Source organism: Typopeltis vanoorti, chromosome 20, assembly GCF_054136105.1.
Source record: "Typopeltis vanoorti isolate ZY-2024b chromosome 20, IOZ_Tvanoo_1.0, whole genome shotgun sequence".
Taxonomy (NCBI): Eukaryota; Metazoa; Arthropoda; class Arachnida; order Uropygi; family Thelyphonidae; genus Typopeltis; species Typopeltis vanoorti.
The window spans coordinates 77,657,363-77,679,810 of NC_143568.1; the positions used below are offsets into that span (position 1 = coordinate 77,657,363).

The 22,448-nt window shown below is 34.5% G+C and overlaps 1 protein-coding gene across 6 annotated transcripts in view; it reads left to right on the forward strand.

Annotated features, from left to right (window-relative positions):
- The window catches only part of brm (ATP-dependent helicase brm), a 677,861-nt gene that overhangs the window by 237,649 nt on the left and 417,764 nt on the right, over nt 1-22,448 (forward strand). For all 6 annotated transcript variants that reach the window (XM_090410652.1, XM_090410651.1, XM_090410655.1 and 3 more), the window contains one exon: nt 17,448-17,520. In XM_090410652.1, the coding sequence (XP_090266778.1) occupies nt 17,448-17,520 (73 nt within the window). The remainder of the gene's footprint in view (nt 1-17,447; nt 17,521-22,448) is intronic.

The following is a 22,448-nucleotide window of genomic DNA, read 5'->3' on the forward strand; positions in this document are numbered from 1 at the left end:
TCACTATAGTTGATTTAGTTAAAAAATAAATAAATAAAAATCTTGCTCCCAGTTTCAGGAAATGAAATAGTTAGAGTATCCCTTCCCAAGCAACCAAGCAGATAAACTTTCTACAGTATACAGGGTGATCTCTCCCTGAGTAATGAAAATCATGTCCCACCTTAAGCATTCACAAATATCTGTGCCTAGTAGGATTTAAATCCACAGCCTGTTGGTTGGAAAGCAGGTATGCCATTCACTTGGCTAACCAGGTGAGCAAAGCTTCAGCTAGATTCCTTTTATTTAATTTTATGATTTAATATTATATTATTTCAGTAAAAATTATAATGATCATGATATTACTGATTTCATTTTCTACTTTTGCATGGGCAGAAGTGTACATCGAATTCACATTATGAATTACTTTAAGAAAGATGAAAGCATAAAGTTTTGTTAGCTGTAGCAGCAAGACAAAATTATTAAGAAGCTTGATTCAAGCTAAAGAATTATGCAACAGCATGCAGAATATAATGAGAACACGGTTGACTCTTACTATAGCAAACACCACTATGACAGACATGCTCACTATAGCGAACTACTAAAAAGTCCCATTGAAAGCCCATATGTATGATGCTATACTAAAAGAAATTCACTATGACAAATGTCTGCTATAGAAACAATTCTGTGGTTTCCATGAGTTCTGTAGTGAGAGTGAAATGTACCAGCATAAGTTCATTATATCTTGAAGAAAAGAGCTAAAAAGAAAGGATAATAAATCACAGTACCTTATAGCAAAGTAGGAAAAGTCTTTAAAATTAAACTTACCAAGAAATTATGTTATTGTTTAATCCTTTATCCAACAACAGTATAATTTCTTTTAAAGTTTCATCATCATCATCATCAAATTCCTGCCATGTACCCTCAAGGGGTGTACAGGATATGATAGTACTACATGAAAAAAAATTACATCATTACTAACTTCCTATCTATAATTTTCCTCCAAATCAGTCTGTTACTTGTCAAGACTCCAACATTATTAGATCTTATATTTCTATCATCTAAGGCACTTTGTACCATATCAATCCACCTATATCTTGGTCTTCCTCTGGGTCGTTATCCTGCCAACCTGGCAAAGAACACTTGTTTTGCTAATCTTTCTTCGCCCATTCTGTTTAAGGCAAGTTTCATTTAATTTCTAATTAAGTGGGTAAACCTTCTATGGGAAAAGCCACAGACTTCTTCAATTAATGAGTGACAATAATAAATTAGAATCTTCAAGGGGATAAACTATACATTGAGAGCAGTAAACAAAGGAAGGAACTAGCAAGAAACACATTAAAGATAGAATACAAAAGAATTGCCAGGAAATTGTACTTTTGGAACAGCAGGATTTGAAAACTGTGCATAAAGCACAGTTTACAAAGAACACAAAAAAACAATTCAAACAACAATAGTAGAAAGTGAAGAAAGAAAAGCATAAAATTATAAAATTGGAAAACTTAAATAATACATTTAAGTTTTGAAATAGTAGTAGTAAGGAACTTGCCTTGTCTTCTTAATCATGGGAAGGAATGCTTCTGTTTCAGTTTGATTCTGTCCTTGCCATCCTTTCCGTTTAAGCATGACTGTAGCATTTTGATTTCCTAATGGCTTATTATATATAGAGAGAATCTGAAAAGGATAAAGTCGGATATCATATCCTTTCCATTTAAGCATGACTGTAGCATTTTGATTTCCTAATGGCTTATTATATATAGAGAGAATCTGAAAAGGATAAAGTTGGATATCATAGGAATCCCAGAAACTGACTGGACAGGAGTTTCTGAGATTTCTGGACTTAAACATACTAGAGGGCAAATTATTCTATTCAGGAAGAAGAGACAATGTACATAGAGAAGGAGTTGCAATCCTAATAAAACAAAATCTTACTGCAAGTGTAACAGATATTAAGCCTATCTCATCCAGAATAATAGGAATTAGACTAAAAGCCAAAGAAAAAGGACTACACATAAAGGTTATCCAGATTTATGCACTGGATGCAAGTCACAATGAAGAAGACATCGAACTATTCTACAATGATCTCCAAAAAGAAATAGATAATACAAACTTCAGAGATATCTTTCTCATAATCGGAGATTTCAACCCTAAGATTGGAACTTTCAAAGAAGTGCTAAAAGATGTAATGGGGAAATTTGGAATTGGAATCGAAAATGAAAGGGGAGAAACTATGCTCAATTTCTGCAAAGAAAACAATCTTGTCATCTCAAAGACAATGTCTCTTTCTTTTAAGGTTACACGGTGATCAGCATTCATATTTATGAATTTAGGGACACAAAACACACATGTTGAAAAGATTATTTTACTGATTAATAATAAAATAATAACTTTACATTTTGACCCCTGTATTGAGGTTCATCATCAGAAGGATACATGTGTATAAGAACCAAGCTACATGCTGTTGCACTCTATACAGGTAAATTACATCTACGTTGTTAACTAATCTTTTTTCTTAGCCTGCCCTCTAGTGATTAAAAAAAAATACATTAAACTCTGCTAAAGTTCTCACGTACTGGGATTCTTCTGGAATTATACAGTTCATATTGTTATATTATGATTATCTTCTGGATTTGTACAATAAAGTTGCTATTGAATGTTCAGGGAAAAAAAAAAAAAACCTTCAAGTCTTCTTGTATTGAGATTCTTCTTTGTTGTTGCTATGAAGGTTGCAGATGGGTCCTCCACATTCTTGGAATGGTTAGACCATCATTTTTATTCAGATTCGGATCATGTTTGAGCATTTCACATGCTTCCTTGAATTTCCGCTCGAACCAAGTTTTGGTGTGGTGTAGGGATTTGGTACCTTTCCGATCAATTCTGTGGTATGTTTGGCGTGCGTGGTCAGAAAGGCAGGTTTTTCCAAAATGGAGGTATTTTATGTCGTTTGTGTTCATCCTTCCTGATTGGGATGGTTCGCCCTGTTTCCCCTATGTATGGTATGTTACATGTGCATTGTATTTTGTAAACCCCTGGGTGGGCTAGGTGTGGCAGAGGATCCTTGGAAGAAATGAGTAGGTGTCTTAATTTTGTCGGGGGTTTAAAGGTGGTTTTGATGTTGTATTTGTGTAGTGTTCTGTCTATTTTCTCGGCAATGCCTCTAACATATGGTACAGCAATAGCATTCTCGAAATCTTTTTTGTTATTAGTGGTATCTTTGTGGAGGATCTTGTGAATGGATTTTATACTGTATCCATTTTTTATAAAGGTATGTTTGATGGTCTCATATTCATGGTTAAGAGCTTGTTCATTTGAACAAATAGTTTGAGCTCTGTGTTCAAGGATGCTTATGACCCCTAGTTTTTGTGTTGGGTGGTGATAAGAAGTTTTGTGTATGTACTGGCCTGTGTGTGTAGGTTTGCGGTAAACTGACGAGAGATAGTCTGAAGGAAGACATGTGACAAGTGTGTCTAGGAACGGAAGAGAGTTGTTTTGTGATGTCGTGTGGAAATATATTCTGTAAGAGCAAGATAGTATTGATTGGGACATTGGTGAAAAGGGAAGTTATGTCAAAGCTGACTAATAGATCTTGGTTGTTGAGTGTAATGTTTTTAATTTTGTTTATGAAATGTTGTGTATTTTTTATGTACGAAGGGGAATGACCAACAAATTCCTTGAGTGTGTGGCCGGGTTGTCGATTCCTTCCACAATTGGACGTAAAGGTGTGTCTGTTTTGTGTACTTTTGGCAGGCCATAAATTCTGGGTGCGTGGGCATACTGCAGTATTAATTTTTTAATTGTTTCTTCCGGCCAAGTGTTAACTGATTTAAGTAGTTCAGTAGCTCAAATCCCTAAAGAAATAACCATGACATTATTATCACAAAAGCAGATAAAAGGGAATGCCACTGTTGTTTTAAATCAGACAACATACATAGAAAAAAATGAACCATTTGGTATCGGAACACAACACCTACCAAACGGTAAATTACAATCCCATGCAACGCAACAAAAAGAAAACTACTGAACTACTTAAATCAGTTAACACTTGGCTGGAAGAAACAATTAAAAAAATTAATACCACAGTATGCCCGCGCACCCAGAATTTATGGCCTGCTATAATTACACAAAACAGACACACCTTTGCCTTCAATTGTGGAAGGAATTGACAGCCCGAATTACCACTTAGCCAAAAAAATTAGTGGCCACACTCAAGGAATTGGTTGGTAATTCCCCTTCCTACATAAAAAATGCACAACATTTCATAAACAAAATTAAAAACATTACACTCAGCGACCAAGATCTATTAGTCAGCTTTGACATAACTTCCCTTTTCACCAATGTCCCAATCATTGATACTATCTTTCTCTTACAGAACATATTTCCACACGACATCACGGCCCTCTTTGCCCACGTACTCTGCTCTGGATATTTCTTGTGGCAAAACAATTTTTACCTTCAAAAAGAGGGTACAGCCATGGGCTCACCACTTTCCCCCCCAATAGCGAACTTTTGTAAGGAAGACTTTGAGCAACGAGCTCTAGAGTCGCTTGCCTAAAACCCAAAATTTGGCTCAAATACATCGACGATATTTTCGCCATTTGCCGCCACGGCCACGAAGCAATAAATACATTCCTTAGCCACCTGAACAAACAACACAAACGCATCCAATTCACCATTGAAATAGAAAAAAACAACTCTCTTCCGTTCCTAGACACACTTGTTACACGTCTTCCTTCAGGCTGTCTCTCCTTCTCAGTTTACCGCAAACCTACACACACACAGGCCAGTACATACACAAAACTTCTTATCACCACCCAACACAAAAACTTTGGATCATAAGCACCCTTAAACACAGAGCTCAAACTATTTGTTCAAATGAACAAGCTCTTAACCATGAATATGAGACCATCAAACATACCTTTATAAAAAATGGATACAGTATAAAATCCATTCACAAGATCCTCCACAAAGATACCACTAATAACAAAAAAGATTTCAAGAATGCTATTTCTGTATCATATGTTAGAGGAATTTCCGAGAAAATAGACAGAACACTACACAAATACAACATCAAAACCACCTTTAAACCCCCGACAAAATTAAGACACCTACTCATTTCTTCCAAGGATCCTCTGCCACACCTAGCCCGCCGAGGGGTTTACAAAATACAATGCACATGTAACATACCATACATAGGGGAAACAGGGCAAACCATCCCAATAAGGAAGGATGAACACAAATGACACATAAAATACCTCCATTTTGGAAAAACCTGCCTTTCTGACCATGCACTCCAAACATACCACAGAATTGATTGGAAAGGTACCAAATCCCTACACCGCACCAAAACCTGGTTCGAGCAGAAATTCAGAAGTATGTGAAATGCTCAAACATGATCCGAATCTGAATAAAAATGATGGTTTTACTATTCCAAGAATGTGGAGGACCCATCTGCAACCTTCATAGCAACCACAAAGAAAAATCTCAATACAAGAAGACTTGGTGAAATTTTTTTTTTTTTTTTCCCTCTGAACATTCAATAGCAACCTTACTGTACAAATCCAGAAGATAATCATAATATAACAATATGAACTGTATAATTCCAGAAGAATCCTAGTATGTGAGGACTTTAGCAGAGTTTAATGTATTTTTTTTTTTTTTAATCACTAGAGGGCAGGCTAAGCAAAAAGATAAGTTAACAACGTAGATGTAATTTACTTGTATAGAGTGCAACAGCATGTAGCTTGGTTCTTATACACATGTATCCTTCCGATGATGACCTCAATACAGGGGTCGAAATGTAAAGTTATTATTTTATTATTAATCAGTGAAATAATCTTTACAACATGTGTGTTTTGTGTCCCTCAAACACAGTTTTACCATAGACCTAGTTTTAAATACACCTGGACCTCACCAGATAGAGAAATACAAAATTGTATAGATTATATCCTAATTAGAAGTAAATGGAAAACCTCAATCAAAAATGTAAGAATGCTCAAAAGCCTAGATCTGGATACAGATCGTGAACTCCTCTCTGCAACAATGCTGATAAAATTCAAAGCGAACTATAAAAGAAATAAAATTGATAAACTCCACATGTAAAAGTTAAAAAATAACAAAATAAGATTAGACTACATTAGGAAAATTGAAGAAATAAATAGGACTCAAACAAATGAAACCGAAAACCTTTGGAAAACAGGAAAAGAAATATTAATTAACTTGGTAAGGGAAACTTTAGGAATTTATTAGAGACCGAATTATAAATGGATAATATCTGAAATATTAGAAAAATGTGAAGAAAAAAAGAAAACTAAAAACAAAAATAAACAGACATACCTCCAAAGAAAACAAGAAGAAATATAAACAATTCAAAAATGAAATTGATAAAGTCTGCAGACAGGCTAAAGAAAACTGGCTAAACCAAAAAGCAGAAAAATGCAATGAGGCATATAAACACCATAACTCAAAAACATTACATAACAATTAAAGAAATTACAAAATATTTTCACCACTACTGCTAACAATGATCAACCATCAGGGCAAGGAAACAGGAAATCCAGGAAACAGAATGAAAGCAATAACTACCTAATAACAAAGCCCCACACTAACTCAAGACATGACACCTTAATGATCATTCCATCGGAAGTGGAGAATGCTCTAAAGCAAATGAAATCTGACGAAGCACCAGGGATAGACCAAAGCCTGTCAGAACTCTGGACAGAAGGATAGCAAACAACTTTAAATTTCCTTACCACACTTTTCAACAAAATCATTAAAACAAGAGAAATATCAGAAGATTGGAGAACAGGAATTATCATACCAATTTACAAGAAAGGTGATAAGAAAAATTGTAAAAACTACAGACCAAATCGCATTACTCAGCCATGCTTACAAAATATTTACAAGAATCTTGCAGAACAGAATATATAGAGCACATATGAGATCATTCTTAGTGAAGAACAGGCAGGCTTCAGAAAGAATTGCTCCACATTGAATCAGATCTTCATAATACAAAGACTAGCAGAATTATACTGGGAACATAACAAAAATATCTATTACTGTTTTATAGATTTTAAACAGGCATTTGACTCAATAAACAGAGTAACCTTATTTAAAATATTAAAACAGAAACAAATCGATGAAGATACCCTAAACTTCTTAGAAAATATTATAGTCTCACAGAAGCAATAATCAAATTCAATAACAACAGATAAAATAAACATCAGTAAAGGAGTAGGCCCAAGGATGTCCATCTCCCCATACCTTTTTAACATTACCTAGAGGATATAGTTAACCAAGCCTTGGAAGGAGAAAAAGAGGTCAACCTATATGGTTATAACCTTAATAACATAAAATATGCAGATGACATTGTAATGATAGCAGACACAAAAGAAAAAATGGTGAACCTAATAACCAAACTAAACAATACGGCTAAAGAATACAGCATGACCATAAATACAGACAAAACAAAAATCTTGATAATTGGAAAAAACAAAGAAAAACTAAACTTCTCCTTGAATGGATCAACAATTGAACAGGTAAAACAATTGAACTATTTAGGAACAGTAATAACAGAACACCTAGATATCATGACCACTATTAAACATAGAATATCGACTGCGCGGTCATCATTTAATAAGCTAGGTAAAATCTGGAAAAAATAATAAAATCTTCAAACCTCTAATAATAAAATTATATAATGCAATTATAATACTCACTGTGCTATATGCTTCAGAAACTTGGACACTCAAGAAGCCAGAGATACGTAAACTGGAGGCTTTCGAAATGAAATGTCTCAGAAAAATAAATAAAACAAAATGGACAGAAAAGAAAACAAATGAAACTGTACGACATCTAAGATGATCTAAAATATACAGACTCATTAATCGAAAAGATCAAAAGAAGACAACTTCGGTGGTACGGACATGTAGAGAGAATGCCATCAAAAAGACTACCCAACCTTGTTATGTATGCAAGAATAAAAGAAAAAAGAAAGACCAAGAACTAAATGGATAACAACAATAAAGGTCAACTCTGGATTACAAGCATATAGACAGCTCACCAGCCATGCAAGAAACCGAGACTCCTGGAGGTTGTTGTGGAAACATGGAAGACTCAACCCGTCCCTGATGGAAGAGGACAGTAAGTAAGTAAGTAATGGCTTATTCCAGAAATTTCTGCCTTGATGATCCTTCTACTATCTCTTATGCATCACTTTTTCTTCAAAATTTATTTTGTTAAATTGCTGAGACTTGGAGATGTTCTTTCTATTTTCCTCTTCTATTTTTCATTGTTATAATGATACTTCTGTTCCTCTGTTATTTGTTTGAATACTTCCATTGTTTATATTTTTTTTATGTGCATAAGGAGCAATAATTTAAACATTACTAACATTAAACTACAGTATCTGTACTTGGCTTGACCCCAAGCCAAGTACAGATACTGTAGATATCATCTGATAACAGAAATAAACAAGAAATATCTGACACACATAAATATTCCATTGTTTCTCATCATTCATTCAGTGAGTGAAATGCCAATAGGGAAAATGTCACACTACTTTATTCAAAATGTTTTAGGATTGGCAGAATCTCCCAAAATAGTTCAAAAAGTACATTCTAGTGATATTCTTGTTGAAACATGAGTATGTCAGCAACACTCAGGAAAACTACTGTGAGCAACATCACTCAGGAGAGATGAAAGAATAACAATTGTGGTAACACCTCATAAGATAATCATCCATTCTAGAGGTGTGATATCAGAGTTGTGGGATATTCCAGATGAGGAGACATGTTCAGAACTTAAAGATCTGGAAGTGACAAGTATAATGCACATCATGTATGTAGGAATGGTTGTCTTTCTGACCAGGAATATGATTTTTACTTTTGACACATCCATATGTAAAAGCAGGATATCTCAGTTATCCTGCTTTTGCCCAAATTTTATCAATGCCCAAACTGTATGATTGCTCTACCATCTGTGTCCAATGTGGTAGTAAAGTAATAAATCTTGTTCTGCACAGAAACCTAAATATGTGAGTCCAGCCTACTCCCAAGCATGCTCAAGGTTGAAGGATTGAAAAAGAGATACAACATATAAAGACCAAACAGAATGTTTCATCAGGATGGAAACAGGAAGCTAGCCATTCTAACACCTATCCTGAAATTCTCTTATGCTGAGAAGATGGCCTTTAATAAAATATCAAAAGATACAAACTAGTATGTCTATCCTACCATCCAGTACTTTCAACACACATGATCTTTATGATCATGACTGCTACTCTTGGAGCACATTAATTACCTAACCTATTATGATCTTGCTCCTGAAACAACTCCTAAAATGATCCCAGTAAATGAGAACCTTCTTATCAAGAAAATAATTATAAAAGCATCACTGAAAGAAAAACTGTCAGATACCACCACAAAAAAAAAAAGATACTTCTGTATCCACTGAGTGTAATTGGCATAAGAACTGACTAACATCAGATGAAATAGTAAATTTTTTTCTATAGTAAGGCATTTTCACTTGCTCTCCATACTTCCAAAAATCAATCTGCAGACACAAGTCATACAAATAACCATTCTGAAGTCAGATAAGTCTACAAAGGAATAACATGATTCCTACAGTAGAACTGTTGTGGATTCCTTCTAAGATATCAATAATATTGATATCTTAGAAGATAACTCTGACTTAATCAAACAGAGTAAGGTAATCTTACATTGCACCTGCCTTAGTCCATACTTCTTTTGGATGACTTTAATGAACACAGTACTCTGTAGGGTAGTGCCAAAACAAATGGATGTGACTGAATTGTTGAGCATATGCTTGACAGTATGACACCCCCCCCCCCCCTCTCTCTCTTCTTAATTCCACAGTAGACTTTACAATCTCCTTGCCTATCATTTTTCATTCTTCAAGTGGGATGTTGGAGAGAATATATATTAAAACATTTATTTCCCTGTACTTTGCACTATACTCTCCCAGGAGCCATTTTCTAATATCTTAATGCTCATGTGAAATATTAAGTACACTGGCTGGATTAGTTTTTCCCGTTGCAATATTTAATGATTAATTAGTGATGTAGGTATGTAGCAATACGTCCAGCAGCAGCAACTTGCATTTACTAGAACATCTCTGTCCAAAGCCATAAAAGATCAAAACAGAGCATAGGTTGTATTTTGGAGATATCTGTTCAACATGCTCTGGCCTAGACAGATTACATTATATCCAGGGGGTTGAGGTCTTGGATCCAATTTACATCATCTCTCAGTCATATAAACATTGTGAAAATTGTATGAGATAAAATCAAGCAATTGAGGGATAGTTATAGAACACATTGTTCAGCTACTCTGGAACATGATATCCTGATTACTGGATCCAGAGCAATTGCAGACATTTTAAGAGAAATCATGCTAGAATCTTGACAATTGTTTGATTTGCTGAGATTCTAGCAATTTCCTCCTGAATTTTTGATATTGAAAGAGCAACAGGAGAAAAGTAACTTCTGCAGCCATCAAATGAGCCATTCATTAAGAAGGAACTGAAAAGAGCATTTTTTCTCTCTCTCTCATACTAGTGCCTTAGGGCCTGATGATTTGAGATGATAAACTATCCCACATCACCTTCCATGGATCCACTTGTCTTATTATGCAGCAGAATACTTTCTGCAGGACAGTTTTTTTTTTTTCATATTCATGGTATAAGGCAATTATCATTGTATTCTCAAAGCCAGATATGGATCCAAAAATAGTAGTTCTGATCAGCTGTCTTTGTAACATCTGACTTATGAGAAAATGGCTGACTTATGTGGTATTTAGAAAGCATTAACCTCATTTCTAACACACATTGTGACTTTCTTAGACACCACTCGGCATTGTTCCACTTGGTCAATTTAAAAGCTTCATGTTTCAGGAATGCATCTGTAAGAGATGCATTCCAGAAACATGAACATCTGGCTTCAGATTTTTTGAGATCGAAAAAGCTTATGATACAGCTGGCAGTTATGTTATATTAAAAGTCCTGTATGATTTAGATCTCATGGATATCCTTTTTTTTTTTATTTTCTTCCGCTCAGAGGAATCTTCCAAGTGAGAGTGTGAAGCACACCCTCATGGCCATACTCCATCTCAAGTGTAACACTTAGGAGAGTGTCTTGAGGAATGTTTTACTTGAGTGAAAGTAAAGTGATAGAGTAAACTTTCTCACTGATAACTGTATTTTTTTGTAATGCTCTTGAGGGCCACTGGAACACAGTTTCAACAAGCAGTTCATTATTATATATACTCATGGGCTCTTAGGAAAGGTAATAAAATGCTCTGGGAAAAAACAGAAGCACCATGATACAATTCTTCTGATTTTTCCCTTAGTATTTTATTTTATTAATCTGTGCAGTATTTGATTTTCCTTTTGTTATCACATTTTTAATTTTCTGGCATCTTTCATGCATCCACTTTTCCTTCAATCTTCTGTATTTCAAAGTAATTCTATTTCTTAGTTTTACATATTCCTCTTTACTTTGTTTTTCCCTTTATTTCACTTATTTTATACCCAAGGTTCTCTATATATTCTACTTGTTTTTCACAGGCATGTATTATTTCTTTAATGCCTGACTAGTTTTGTGCAGGGATTTTTCTTCTGATTGTTTTTTTGTGTTTTGTTTGTTCAATTCCAAAACTTTTATACAGTTGACCATTGAACTGTATGGGCCCACTTATATGCGTTTTTTTTTTTTTTTGAATAAATATATTGGAATTTTTTTTAGAGATTTCAACAATTTGAAAAAACTCACAGACAAACTGCATAGCTTAGAAATATTGAAAAAATTAAGAAAAAGTTAGGTGTCATGAATGCATAAAATATATGTAGATACTAGTCTATTTTATCATTTACTGCCATAAAAAAGTTAAAATTTATCAAAACTTATGCACAGACAACTTAAAGGTGCAGCATTAAACCATAACTGCTATTAATTAATTAATTAGCATAAAATAAAAAATTTGTAATGGTTCATTCATTAGTATATAGGCCAGGCTACTGTGAAGCAACCGTATTGATTGCACTAGGCTACAATAAAGCAATCATATTGCTGCAATAAAGCAATCATATTGTTATCAATGCATGAATCATTATACCTTTAAAATATATGAATAATTTCTTTTTCATGTTATCCTTTCATTTTTGATGTCTAGTATTAGTAATACATATAACATCTACATTGTTTTGTATCATATAAGACAATGCTGATGTACAGACATACGATTCATCTTGTAAACATACGACGTAAACTTATGGCATCGATAATTTCACATATTTTCTTTTCTAATTTTTTCTAATTTATTGATATTGTAAAATTTTGAGGCTGTCAATCTTTTAAGATGCATCACCTTATTCTGAGGATCAGTGCCTGTTAGTCTAGTGAGTACCACATCTTTATAACCTTTTGTCCCCCTCATGATGTTACCATGAAAAAGGAAGAATAACGTCATTTTTCTTACAAGATGGTGTAAGAAAAACCACAAAAAGATAAATAACCTTTAAAAAAAAAAAAGGAGAATTCATCTTCAAACTGTTATTCAACTTGCAAAGTTGCAAAGTCACTATTAAATTAAATGAGTGGTAGAAAATCCTATCCTATATGACTGCTACTGATTTTGAACATTCATGCATACAGAGGATGACACAAGTGATGGACAGATGTCATACAAATGTTGGCTTCCTAATTATCAGCCTCAGTCATACAGGGAAGGGAAATAAGTGAGACTGCTGGTGTATGCCTAAGTTAGTCTCCTAATCCATTAATCTTAGTCATGAAGGAGAAAGGAGTAAGTGGTGGATAGCTGGTGTTATATCTATCACATTCCTAAATTTTTTTTATACATGTGTTTCTCACTGGAAGTGATGCATTCTGCGTTAGGCTGCTTGAAGATAGACTTAAGTTCAAGTCTAGTCACTGATTGGATGAACTTTTTCTAAGGCTTCGACCAGTTTCCGAAGTTAGTCAATCTTGGGCATGGGTAAGTGGTTTTTTTCCTCCTGAAAACTGTTTTTTTTTCATCCTGTAAACTCAAGAAAATTTACTGTTGAACCCACACTATTTCAGACAAGGACATATCCTATTAGAGTTTAATTACCAAGAGATGGTAATTAAATCATCGGTTGCCACTTATAATTAGGGATAGTCTTGGGCCAGCTATCTCTGATTGGCTACCAGCATATATTGAACTGCCCACTCAGTCTCCAAAAGCTAGATAAGGTTTAAAAAAAAGAGGCCTCACTTACTCTTTATAAGGGAATAAAAGCCATTAGCTGATTTTCATTTGATATTTTAAATTAAATATGTGGGAATGGTAACAGAATGGTTACCATTAGAAGATGTGCATCTTCAGTGAATGCATTCAAGAAGAGATATGATTGCTGTTTAGATATTGGTGACTAAAAGGATATGTACTTAAAAAAAAACCTGGGCTTCTCATGCTGAACAAAGACACCTTTAGTTTTCATAGATGATCCAAGTTCTATTCAAATGGCTGTTAAGCTGCAGAATCTCACTTGTATCTGTAATAACTCCTCTCTTTGTATGGTATAATCTCCTCTTTTCCATCTCTTCCTCAGACTGTGATAAATGCACAGTTACATAAACCAGTTATCATCCCCCCCCCACCCAACTTCTGAGTCATTTTTCTATTTCTCTAGAATTTGACCATATTTTCACCTACATAGCAATCCAGATGGTGGTCTTATCAAAGCCCTGGAGAGCAGGAGAATAACTTTCTTTTTCTTAAAAATGATGCATTTTGTACAATGAGTTATTTTTGAAATTATGTTGTAACCACCCTAACAGTCCAATCCCTGAACTTTAAATTCCTCTATGTCCATGCTATGTCTTGCTGGTTTCATTGGCTACTTCCAGCAGATTTCTGTTATTCAATGTAGTGTCCTGTTTGAAATGTTTAACTGTAAACTAGATTTTATAGAAACTTGTGATAGACATAGTAATATATTAAAAAAAAATAGTTAATACATATAATGACAATTAGAATTTAATTTAAATTTTATACATTTTGTTCATTATCGCATTATCATAATTCATGAAGAATGCAAAAGACTTGAATGTTACAGCATTCAAATTATGAAATATAAGCATGAGTCATATAGCATAAATATAATTTCTTTTGTCTCAGCTACAGCTGAATGAACATTTGTGTGCTCTGGATACCAAAGATTTTATAATGCCATATTTTTGAGATGGATGGTGAGCTAATGTATTGTGGATATAATGACCTGAAAAAGTTGAGCACACAAATTTTGTTTCTCTGAAGAATCTTTAAAACAAGAATTGGAAATTATTAAAGCTATAGCCTCACTAAATGGATTTAATCCAATAACAACTCAAAAAATTATTAGCCACCCTCCAAAACATCAACCTAGATAAGAAGAAGCCCGTAAGACTCCTGTACCATATATCAAAGGCATCTCTGAATGTTTGTCAAAAATTTTGAAGAAATACAAACTTGCTGCTATACCTATAAACCAAATTCACAATTTTTTACCTTGACAAAAGACAAACTCTCACCACTGATGCTACCTGGCGTATACAAAGTGCCATGTTCTTGTAACTTGTCTTGCTATGGACAAACAGGAAGATCTATAAATAAATGCATCTCTGAACATCAAGACCACATCTATATTATCAAACCTCACAAATCTGGTCTTGCACAACATGGAGTTGAAAATGCCAACCACAGGATCCAGTGGGAATACATCAAGCTACTACATCCTTCCATATATAAACATGAATGTTTTTATAAAGAAAGTGCTGAAGCCTTATGACACAGATCCAATCTTAACTGTAATGACTGTCTCACTATCCCAAAAGTTTGGGAAATTGTTATCCTCAACTGTATAAAATAAATTTATCAGTTTTAATTTAATTTAATTACAGCCAATCATATTTAGTCCTAAAACACGCTACTGTATATGTAGAAGGATTCCAATGTAAACATTTACACTAATGATTTTTTTTTTTAAATGTAATGATGATATCTTATGAGACATAAGACAATATTTACATATTATTAAAAAGTTAATTACTGTGGCATACTTATGACTTCAGAAAATTTAAAGGGGGGGGATGTAAAACTATCAAAGTCAAAATAAAGTTCAATTCTATTGTGAAAATATGAAATTTCACATTTGATGCATGCAGATATACATATTTTGTATCAGAGAATATACGCAAACGTATCGCTTACTTTAAAATTGGAACAAAATATATAAACTAGCAGAAAATATATAAATATCAATTTAAATAATAACTGTTTATTTCATTTTGTAAAGACCTATTATTCAGGGAAACTAACAAGGCGAAAATGCAAAGAACAGTAGATTATGATATTTTGAAAAAAAAAATTAGTGATATGATTAAAGAATTTCATATTATTCTCTATAAAGCAAAGTTGTATTTGCTTTATAGAGAATATAAAGCAAATTTTATACTTTATATTATAAAGTATAAAATTTGCTTTATACTTTATTACTTTGTTTGTTCAAAATATGATTTTGAACAAAGATAACATAATCTAGAACATAGGCAGCTGGGTTTTTTTTAAATAATATTTCAAATAGTTATCGTGAATTAATTTCTTTGAAAACAAAGAAAATGTTCTGTCGGGTAAGCGATTAGACAAAATTAGCACAAAAACATTATTAGCCACAACATGGAGTTGAAATGGTTCTCCGAGGTAATGCAATATTTAGTGAAGAAAGTATGCAAGGATTTATATTTTGTCCTGGAATTTAAAACTGTACAGTAAAAAGAGAAAATAAAAATAATTTCTATATTTTTAGTCTCTCTAATATAAGAGTCCAGTTGCCCAGCATAAAACAAGGAGCAGGAGCTGTGTTCCTTGTTATAGAGAACTGAGACGCAGCTTCACAAGATAATCTGGTTAAGTGTTCTCTACAGCATGAAGAATTATCGCACCTTCTAAAGGACAGAACAGCCGAATTGCACTTCTTATCCATGTTCTTTCAACAGGTGTACTGTACAGGATGTATATACACATCCAGATTTAGCTGGATGTGTATATACATCCTGGTTGGTTTGAGGGTTAAGGTAGGGTATGTGGATCCTTTTAACATCAGAATGCAATCTGGGAAGAAGAATGATAATTATCAATTATTTTCTGTATCAAAGTTTTGCTGTATCCATGAAATGATACAGTAAGTTTTATTTTATTTAATTCTTCTAATAGAAGAGACCGAGAAGAACAAATTGTGTGTGCTCGGCACACAAGGCATTTGAAAATACCTATTTTTTGTGAAGGATGATGATGTGAACATGTTTGGATATATCTGTTTGCAAACGATGGGTTCCTGTATATAGAAAATTCAATTTTACCAGCAATTATGATGTATCCAAAAAGAGGAGACTGTTGTTAGATTCACATTCAGTATTGAAATTAATGTAAGTTTATAAGGAGTTATTTTTTATCAAAAATTGGAATAGTTCTGTTTCAGAGTGAGACCAGATTGTAAAGATATCAGCCACAAAACCATAGCCAAATACAAGGTTGAGAAGAAATGGTGTTCAAAATCCCACCTTATAATGTTCCATAAAATAATCAGCCAAAGTAGGTGATATAGGACTGCCGATTGCAGTACTCTCGATTTGTTGACACATTTCATTATGACAAGTAAGTAGCCAGCATTGATAATAAACTTGAATAAATCTAATGATATTATCAGGGAAATCTACTTGTAAAAGCTGTAGAGTGGTATATTTTAATTAGTGAGTATACCACTGCAAGAAACTCTACAGATTTCACTGATATGACATCATTTGATTTTCTAGAAACCAGAGTTTCTAGGGGAAAATACCTGAATACATTTGTATATGAATGGCTGACTTAATTCATTAAAAAAGCAAACAAAAAAAAAACATATAAATGCTATTTTTATCTTGTTAGGGATTGAACTTAGGTCCTTCCAGCCTAAGGGTATTAATTTGAAATAGAAAAGAAATAGTAAGTTCCCTTGAAACTTGGATTTTTTCATCCCACAAAACAGGCAAACGGGCAAGAAGAACACACAATATAACCCACATGGAACATGACAAAAAGAACACACAGCTGAGAAGTTGGTACAGTAAATATAAAGCTAAATTGTGCATGTTTATCACAGTTGGATATATTTAATTTATTGCACATTTGGAGAATGTGCAATAAATTAAACTAGGATATATATTGAGCTTATCACAGTCATATTTTGGTAGATTCAAGTCTTTCTCTGTCTCTTGGTAGTAGAATTAATATAACAGTTGTGTGAGATTTCATAATACATTGCATTGATGCCTGATGTCTTTTCTATAGATTGTTTTGGGCTGTTTTTTTTTTTTGTATTGTGCAAAGAAACTGTTCCCTAATTTGCATTTTTATATGTGCTTTATAATAATGAAATACTGTTTGTATTAATAGGTATGAAGTTGCTCCTCGAGAGGCAAGTGATGATGATGATGATGGTGCTGGGGATGATTACGATTCTTCTGAGGTATGTGGTATATTTCTTAAAAAATGATAATTAATAAAATGTAACTGGATATCCAATTATATTATTAATTATCTTATGATAATCCTAATCCTAAAAACAAGACATTGAGTAACTATAGTACATTAGCACCATGGATGGGTGAAAATGAACTTATCTGCAATGAACTTGAAGAACTGTGGATTATATTTATTGGGAAACATGTAAGATGGGAGATTGGTCTTGACTGTTGAGCTGAGCCTGATCAAAAGTAAGTGAAGAAGATCTGAGTGTCTTTTTTGTGAGAAAACATGCAAAACTGCAGTGTGGAAGCACTGAAGTTGACTAGGCTGCTTTCACCAATCAATAATACTGTGAAGATCAGGGTTTATGGCATTTATTTCAAATGATCTTGAAGCTTGAATGTTTGAGAACTGCAAGGCTGGCCATATGAGTAGTATGAGCGGAATGTGCTATCATCAGCAAAACTATGAATTGGGTTTTCAGTCAATGAGAGCAAGTTGGTTATATAAATCAGGAAGAGGATGTATGATATGACAAAGCTCTGAGGGCACCAGCATTTACAGGAAATTCTGAAGAGAGAGAGAGAGAATGCCATCCGCCATTATACAAAGGGATCAACCTGAGAGAAAACTTGCACTCCAATTACACAAGGATGAAGGCAGTCCAAGTGATGATAACTTGTAAAGAAGCTCTTGATGCCAGATCCAAAAGCCTTGGAGATATAAATAGCAACAGCTCAAGTTTCTCCAAACCTTTCCATAGAATGGTTCCAGAGGTGTGTGATTTAGGCCAGGATATCTCCTGTAGATGTCGATTAGAGCAAAATCCATACTGGTTGGTCACTAATTAGATGGCAGTTCTTCAAGTGCTGAAGTTTACTGTTGATTTCTTACTTTAGAGAAATTGAGAGGAGAGCGGCAGGTTGATAGTTTAATGGTAGACATTTATCACTTGTGGTTGTATATGGACTTTCTTCCATGCTGTAGGGGAGATGGCAGCTTAGTACAGTTTAGTGAATAGATAATAAAGAACAGGTGTGAATTCAGGAGTATGCATTTGTTGAGCAAAATGGATAGGATTCCATGAGGACCAGCTGCCTTTGCGGTATCTATGTTATTCGAGATTCTTCTGATGTCTTTCTGGAAGAAGGTCACCGGTGGCATGACATGCAATGTTCTAGGCAAAGAAGAAGAAGGTAATTTTCTACAGTCATCTATGTAGGAGTTGGAAAAGAAGAATGAAGACAAGACATCAACCTTGTCTTTAGGTGATGTTACAATGCTTCCATTAGGGTTAAATAGAGGAGATAGCACAAATGGACAGAAGTTGTGTTAATCAACAGCTTTGGCAAGGAACCAGAAGGCATGACTGCCAGTGGCACACTGGCAGTCATGCACATCAGCATATGAATGATGATAAATTATAAAGAGTTTTTTTTTTTACATTTTCCTGTTAATCCTTTCTCATTACATTCATCTTTTATCTTACCAAGATAATAATAATTGAAATACTGTATTTTGAATACATGCACCTTATATGTAGTCATCTTTCATAATTGTCTGGTATTTACCCTGTACCATGGAATCCTATATTCAACTAAAATAACGGAGAAAGTCGCGAACAGCCAACTTCTTCATAGCATGGAGATCCAGCAGTTAATTACTGATCAGCAGTATGAATTCCATGTGCTATCTCACAGTAAGCTGTCTAGCCTACTTAACCCACCATGGGACATAAGCCATGAATAGGTTTGGAGAAACACATATGGTCACTCTTGAATTTCCAAGTCATCTGATCTGGTCTGGTCTGCTATACAGAAGAGCAGATCAACTGCCTTGGAAAAGGTAAGAGGCTTACCAACCTACAATCTTAAGGTCTATCTGCCTAAAGCCCTTTGAGATGTCCCCCCCCCCCCCCAGTTTCAGTTTGCCATGATGAGAGAGTGCAAGGCAGGTAGTTAATTAGAGAATAAGAACTCTTCATGTGTTACCTAGAAAAAGCTAGAGGTAGTCACTGGGGAAAACTGAAGGAAAGGTGGTCTCAAATAGTAGGCTTTTCATCTAAAGATAAGTTAGCTTAGCCAGCCACATATGGAAGTGGCAGGGTTTTTATGCCCTTGAAACTTGGATTTTTTTCATCCCACAAAACAGGCAAATGGGCAAGAAGAACACACAATATAACCCATATGGAACATGGCAAAAAGAACACACAATATAACCCACATAGAACATGGCAAAAAGAACACACAATATAACCCACATGGAACGTGGCAAAAAGAACACACAGCTGAGAAGTTGGTACAGTAAATGTGAAGCTAAATTGTGCATGGATGTTTACCAGCAGCTTATGTTCTTATGTGATTAGAAGAAAGTGGAGGAATGATGTTTATGGCCAGTTCAGTGAAGCAGTGCTCATTGAATTACCTATAAAAAGAAAGGCAATGGGGAAACAGAACATCTGTGAGCAAGTTAGAGGAGTTGGGAATCAAGGTGATTCATCTACTAAGTGGATTTTTTTTTTTTTTTTTTAATCTTGTAGGCAACATCGTGCATTTCTAGGAGGTTATTTATGCATACCTGAAATTTGAAAACAGTGTTTTAAGGGGCATTTTTGATTTATAAAGTGAGTCATTCAGTTAAGAAGCTGTGTTTTTGAATAAACAAGGTTAAGTTGTTTAGAGGCTGAAGAGGCTATGGTTGTGTGTTTTGGTAACACTGAAATTATCTTGAAGCAGGTTGTCTTCACTCCTAATGAAGAGATCACTGCATGTTGATTTGAAAGGCCTGAATACACATATTATATAAACACTATAATGCTTGTCAGATGAAGATAGATGGAATGTACTCATCAACAGAACTATGGATTGTATTTTGAGGCCAGTGAGAAAAGGTCATTGGTTTAGAGGAGGAGGAGTGTGGTCAAAAGAAGAAATCTCTAAGTTATCCAAACATCGATAGAGAAATCTTAATTTTCGTGAACAGATGCCATTTGTCTGTGAATTCTGAGATGAAAACTGGTAAGCCAGTTGCAAAAGACATGGAAAGACTAGTTGGTGGATCTCCAGGTAGTGAAGAAGTTGGCTATTAATGACTTTACTATTATTTTTCAGGGTCTTGCACTGAAGGCAATGAGAAATAATTTGATGGTTGACTTTTATCTTCCTTTTAGGGATGGACTGGATAAAATGCTGCTTGCATGCTTTTGGGTAAATGCCAGATATGGCATCCTGAATAGGCAAAAAGACACCAGGGTAGATATTAATTCGAGCACAAGCTTTTAGCATAATTGTCGAGATATCATGTATGCCAAGAGACTTATTAGTGTCTAATGTGTTAAAGCATTTTTCTGTTGCCTTTCTGGTGAAAGATGAGTGGGGAAGAGATGATCTGTTTCTGTTATAGTGGGGAGGTGATTTTCCTAGATCAATTAAACACGAGTTGGAAGAAATGACTGATGCTCACAGCACAGTCTTATCTTTTGTGACTTTACCATGGTAATGTCTGAATGAGAGATAGAGAGAGGCAGAAGCATGGAGGCGAGTGCACCCAAATAGCCCCCTTAACAAGGGCACAGAAGGTATTTGAGAAGGTGGAAAGCTTTTGCATTTCACTCTTTCAGAAATTTGATTTGGATTTTTTTCAGAGATGTAAGTTATGGTATAGACTGAGTGCAAATCTAAGGTTTTTTTGCTTGAATCATTTATGCTGAATTTTTATTTGAACTTTTATTTTAACTCTTGCACACTTATTGGACAACCATGGCTTGAATAATGAGTATGGGTTTTGTGTAGAGCTGGGAATGAGGAGTCTAATTACAGTAATGATTATTTCATTTGCTCATTAGATGTGTTCAGATTGAGAACAGACAATAATCACTTCACAGAAAAGAGGCATAGATCTCACAGATCATTTCAAATGCCACTACTACGATGACATGAAATGTCATTGTAGTAGTAGTAGTAGTGGCAAAGGATACTAGGATGAGATTGGCTGGGTAAAGGTTGATTTCAGAAAAGGAGATGTGGACAAGGTTATGGTCAGAGGGGAGAAGTGGAGAGCTGATACATATTATATTATATGATGTATAGTATATCTGGAGGGAGAACTGGTTAAGAAAGGTCCAAGGATAGGAGAATGATGATTATCTGCTAATCTAGTTAGTGCATTTGAACAGCTTATATGAGATCATTATGATAGCAAATAGTTCTCTGTCCCATCTAGCTTGATCTGTGAAATTAGAGAAAGTAAGTCAGCGTGATTTATTCATATCGAACTTGTTGGTCTGGTTATGTGGAGTTCTCTGTCACTAAGGTGTTTATGTTCAACTGTAAGGCTGGTGATTATAAGAGACTCAGGGAGTCATCTTGGAACAGTGCCATAGCTTGAGAAGCTACAAGGAAAGCATGTCAATAGTGTATGGCAAGTGGCCAGAGATTGCGAGAGTAACAATATCAGACTGCATACCCAAGGTCAGGAGGATAAACCCAGTTAGAATTAAACGTGTGGACAGACTTATGTGTTCGTCGAACATGTTGTTTATTATTTTAACGGTATAATAGATCTGGGAGACAGTCATATTAAGAAAAAACTAACACTTTTCTAGGACTCTAGTAATATATGATAGTGTTTTTTTTTTTTTTTTTTTTTTTTTTTTTTTTTTTTTTTTTCAGATAGAGGGCGCCAAAATCAGGACTCTAGTCTTTGTGCTGCTGCTACAATTTGGGTTAAGTACACCATGTTGTTTTAGTCTCGCGTATTGTGACAAACAGTGTTTTTGTGCTCTGAAGATGCTGGTTATAATACCAGCGAAATATCAGCATCAAGTCAATAAATTAATTATTTACTTAGTTTCTGTGTTCTATTATACCGTTAAAATAATAAACAACCAGTTAGAATTAAGTGGATGAGTAGGGATATAAAGCAAGAGCT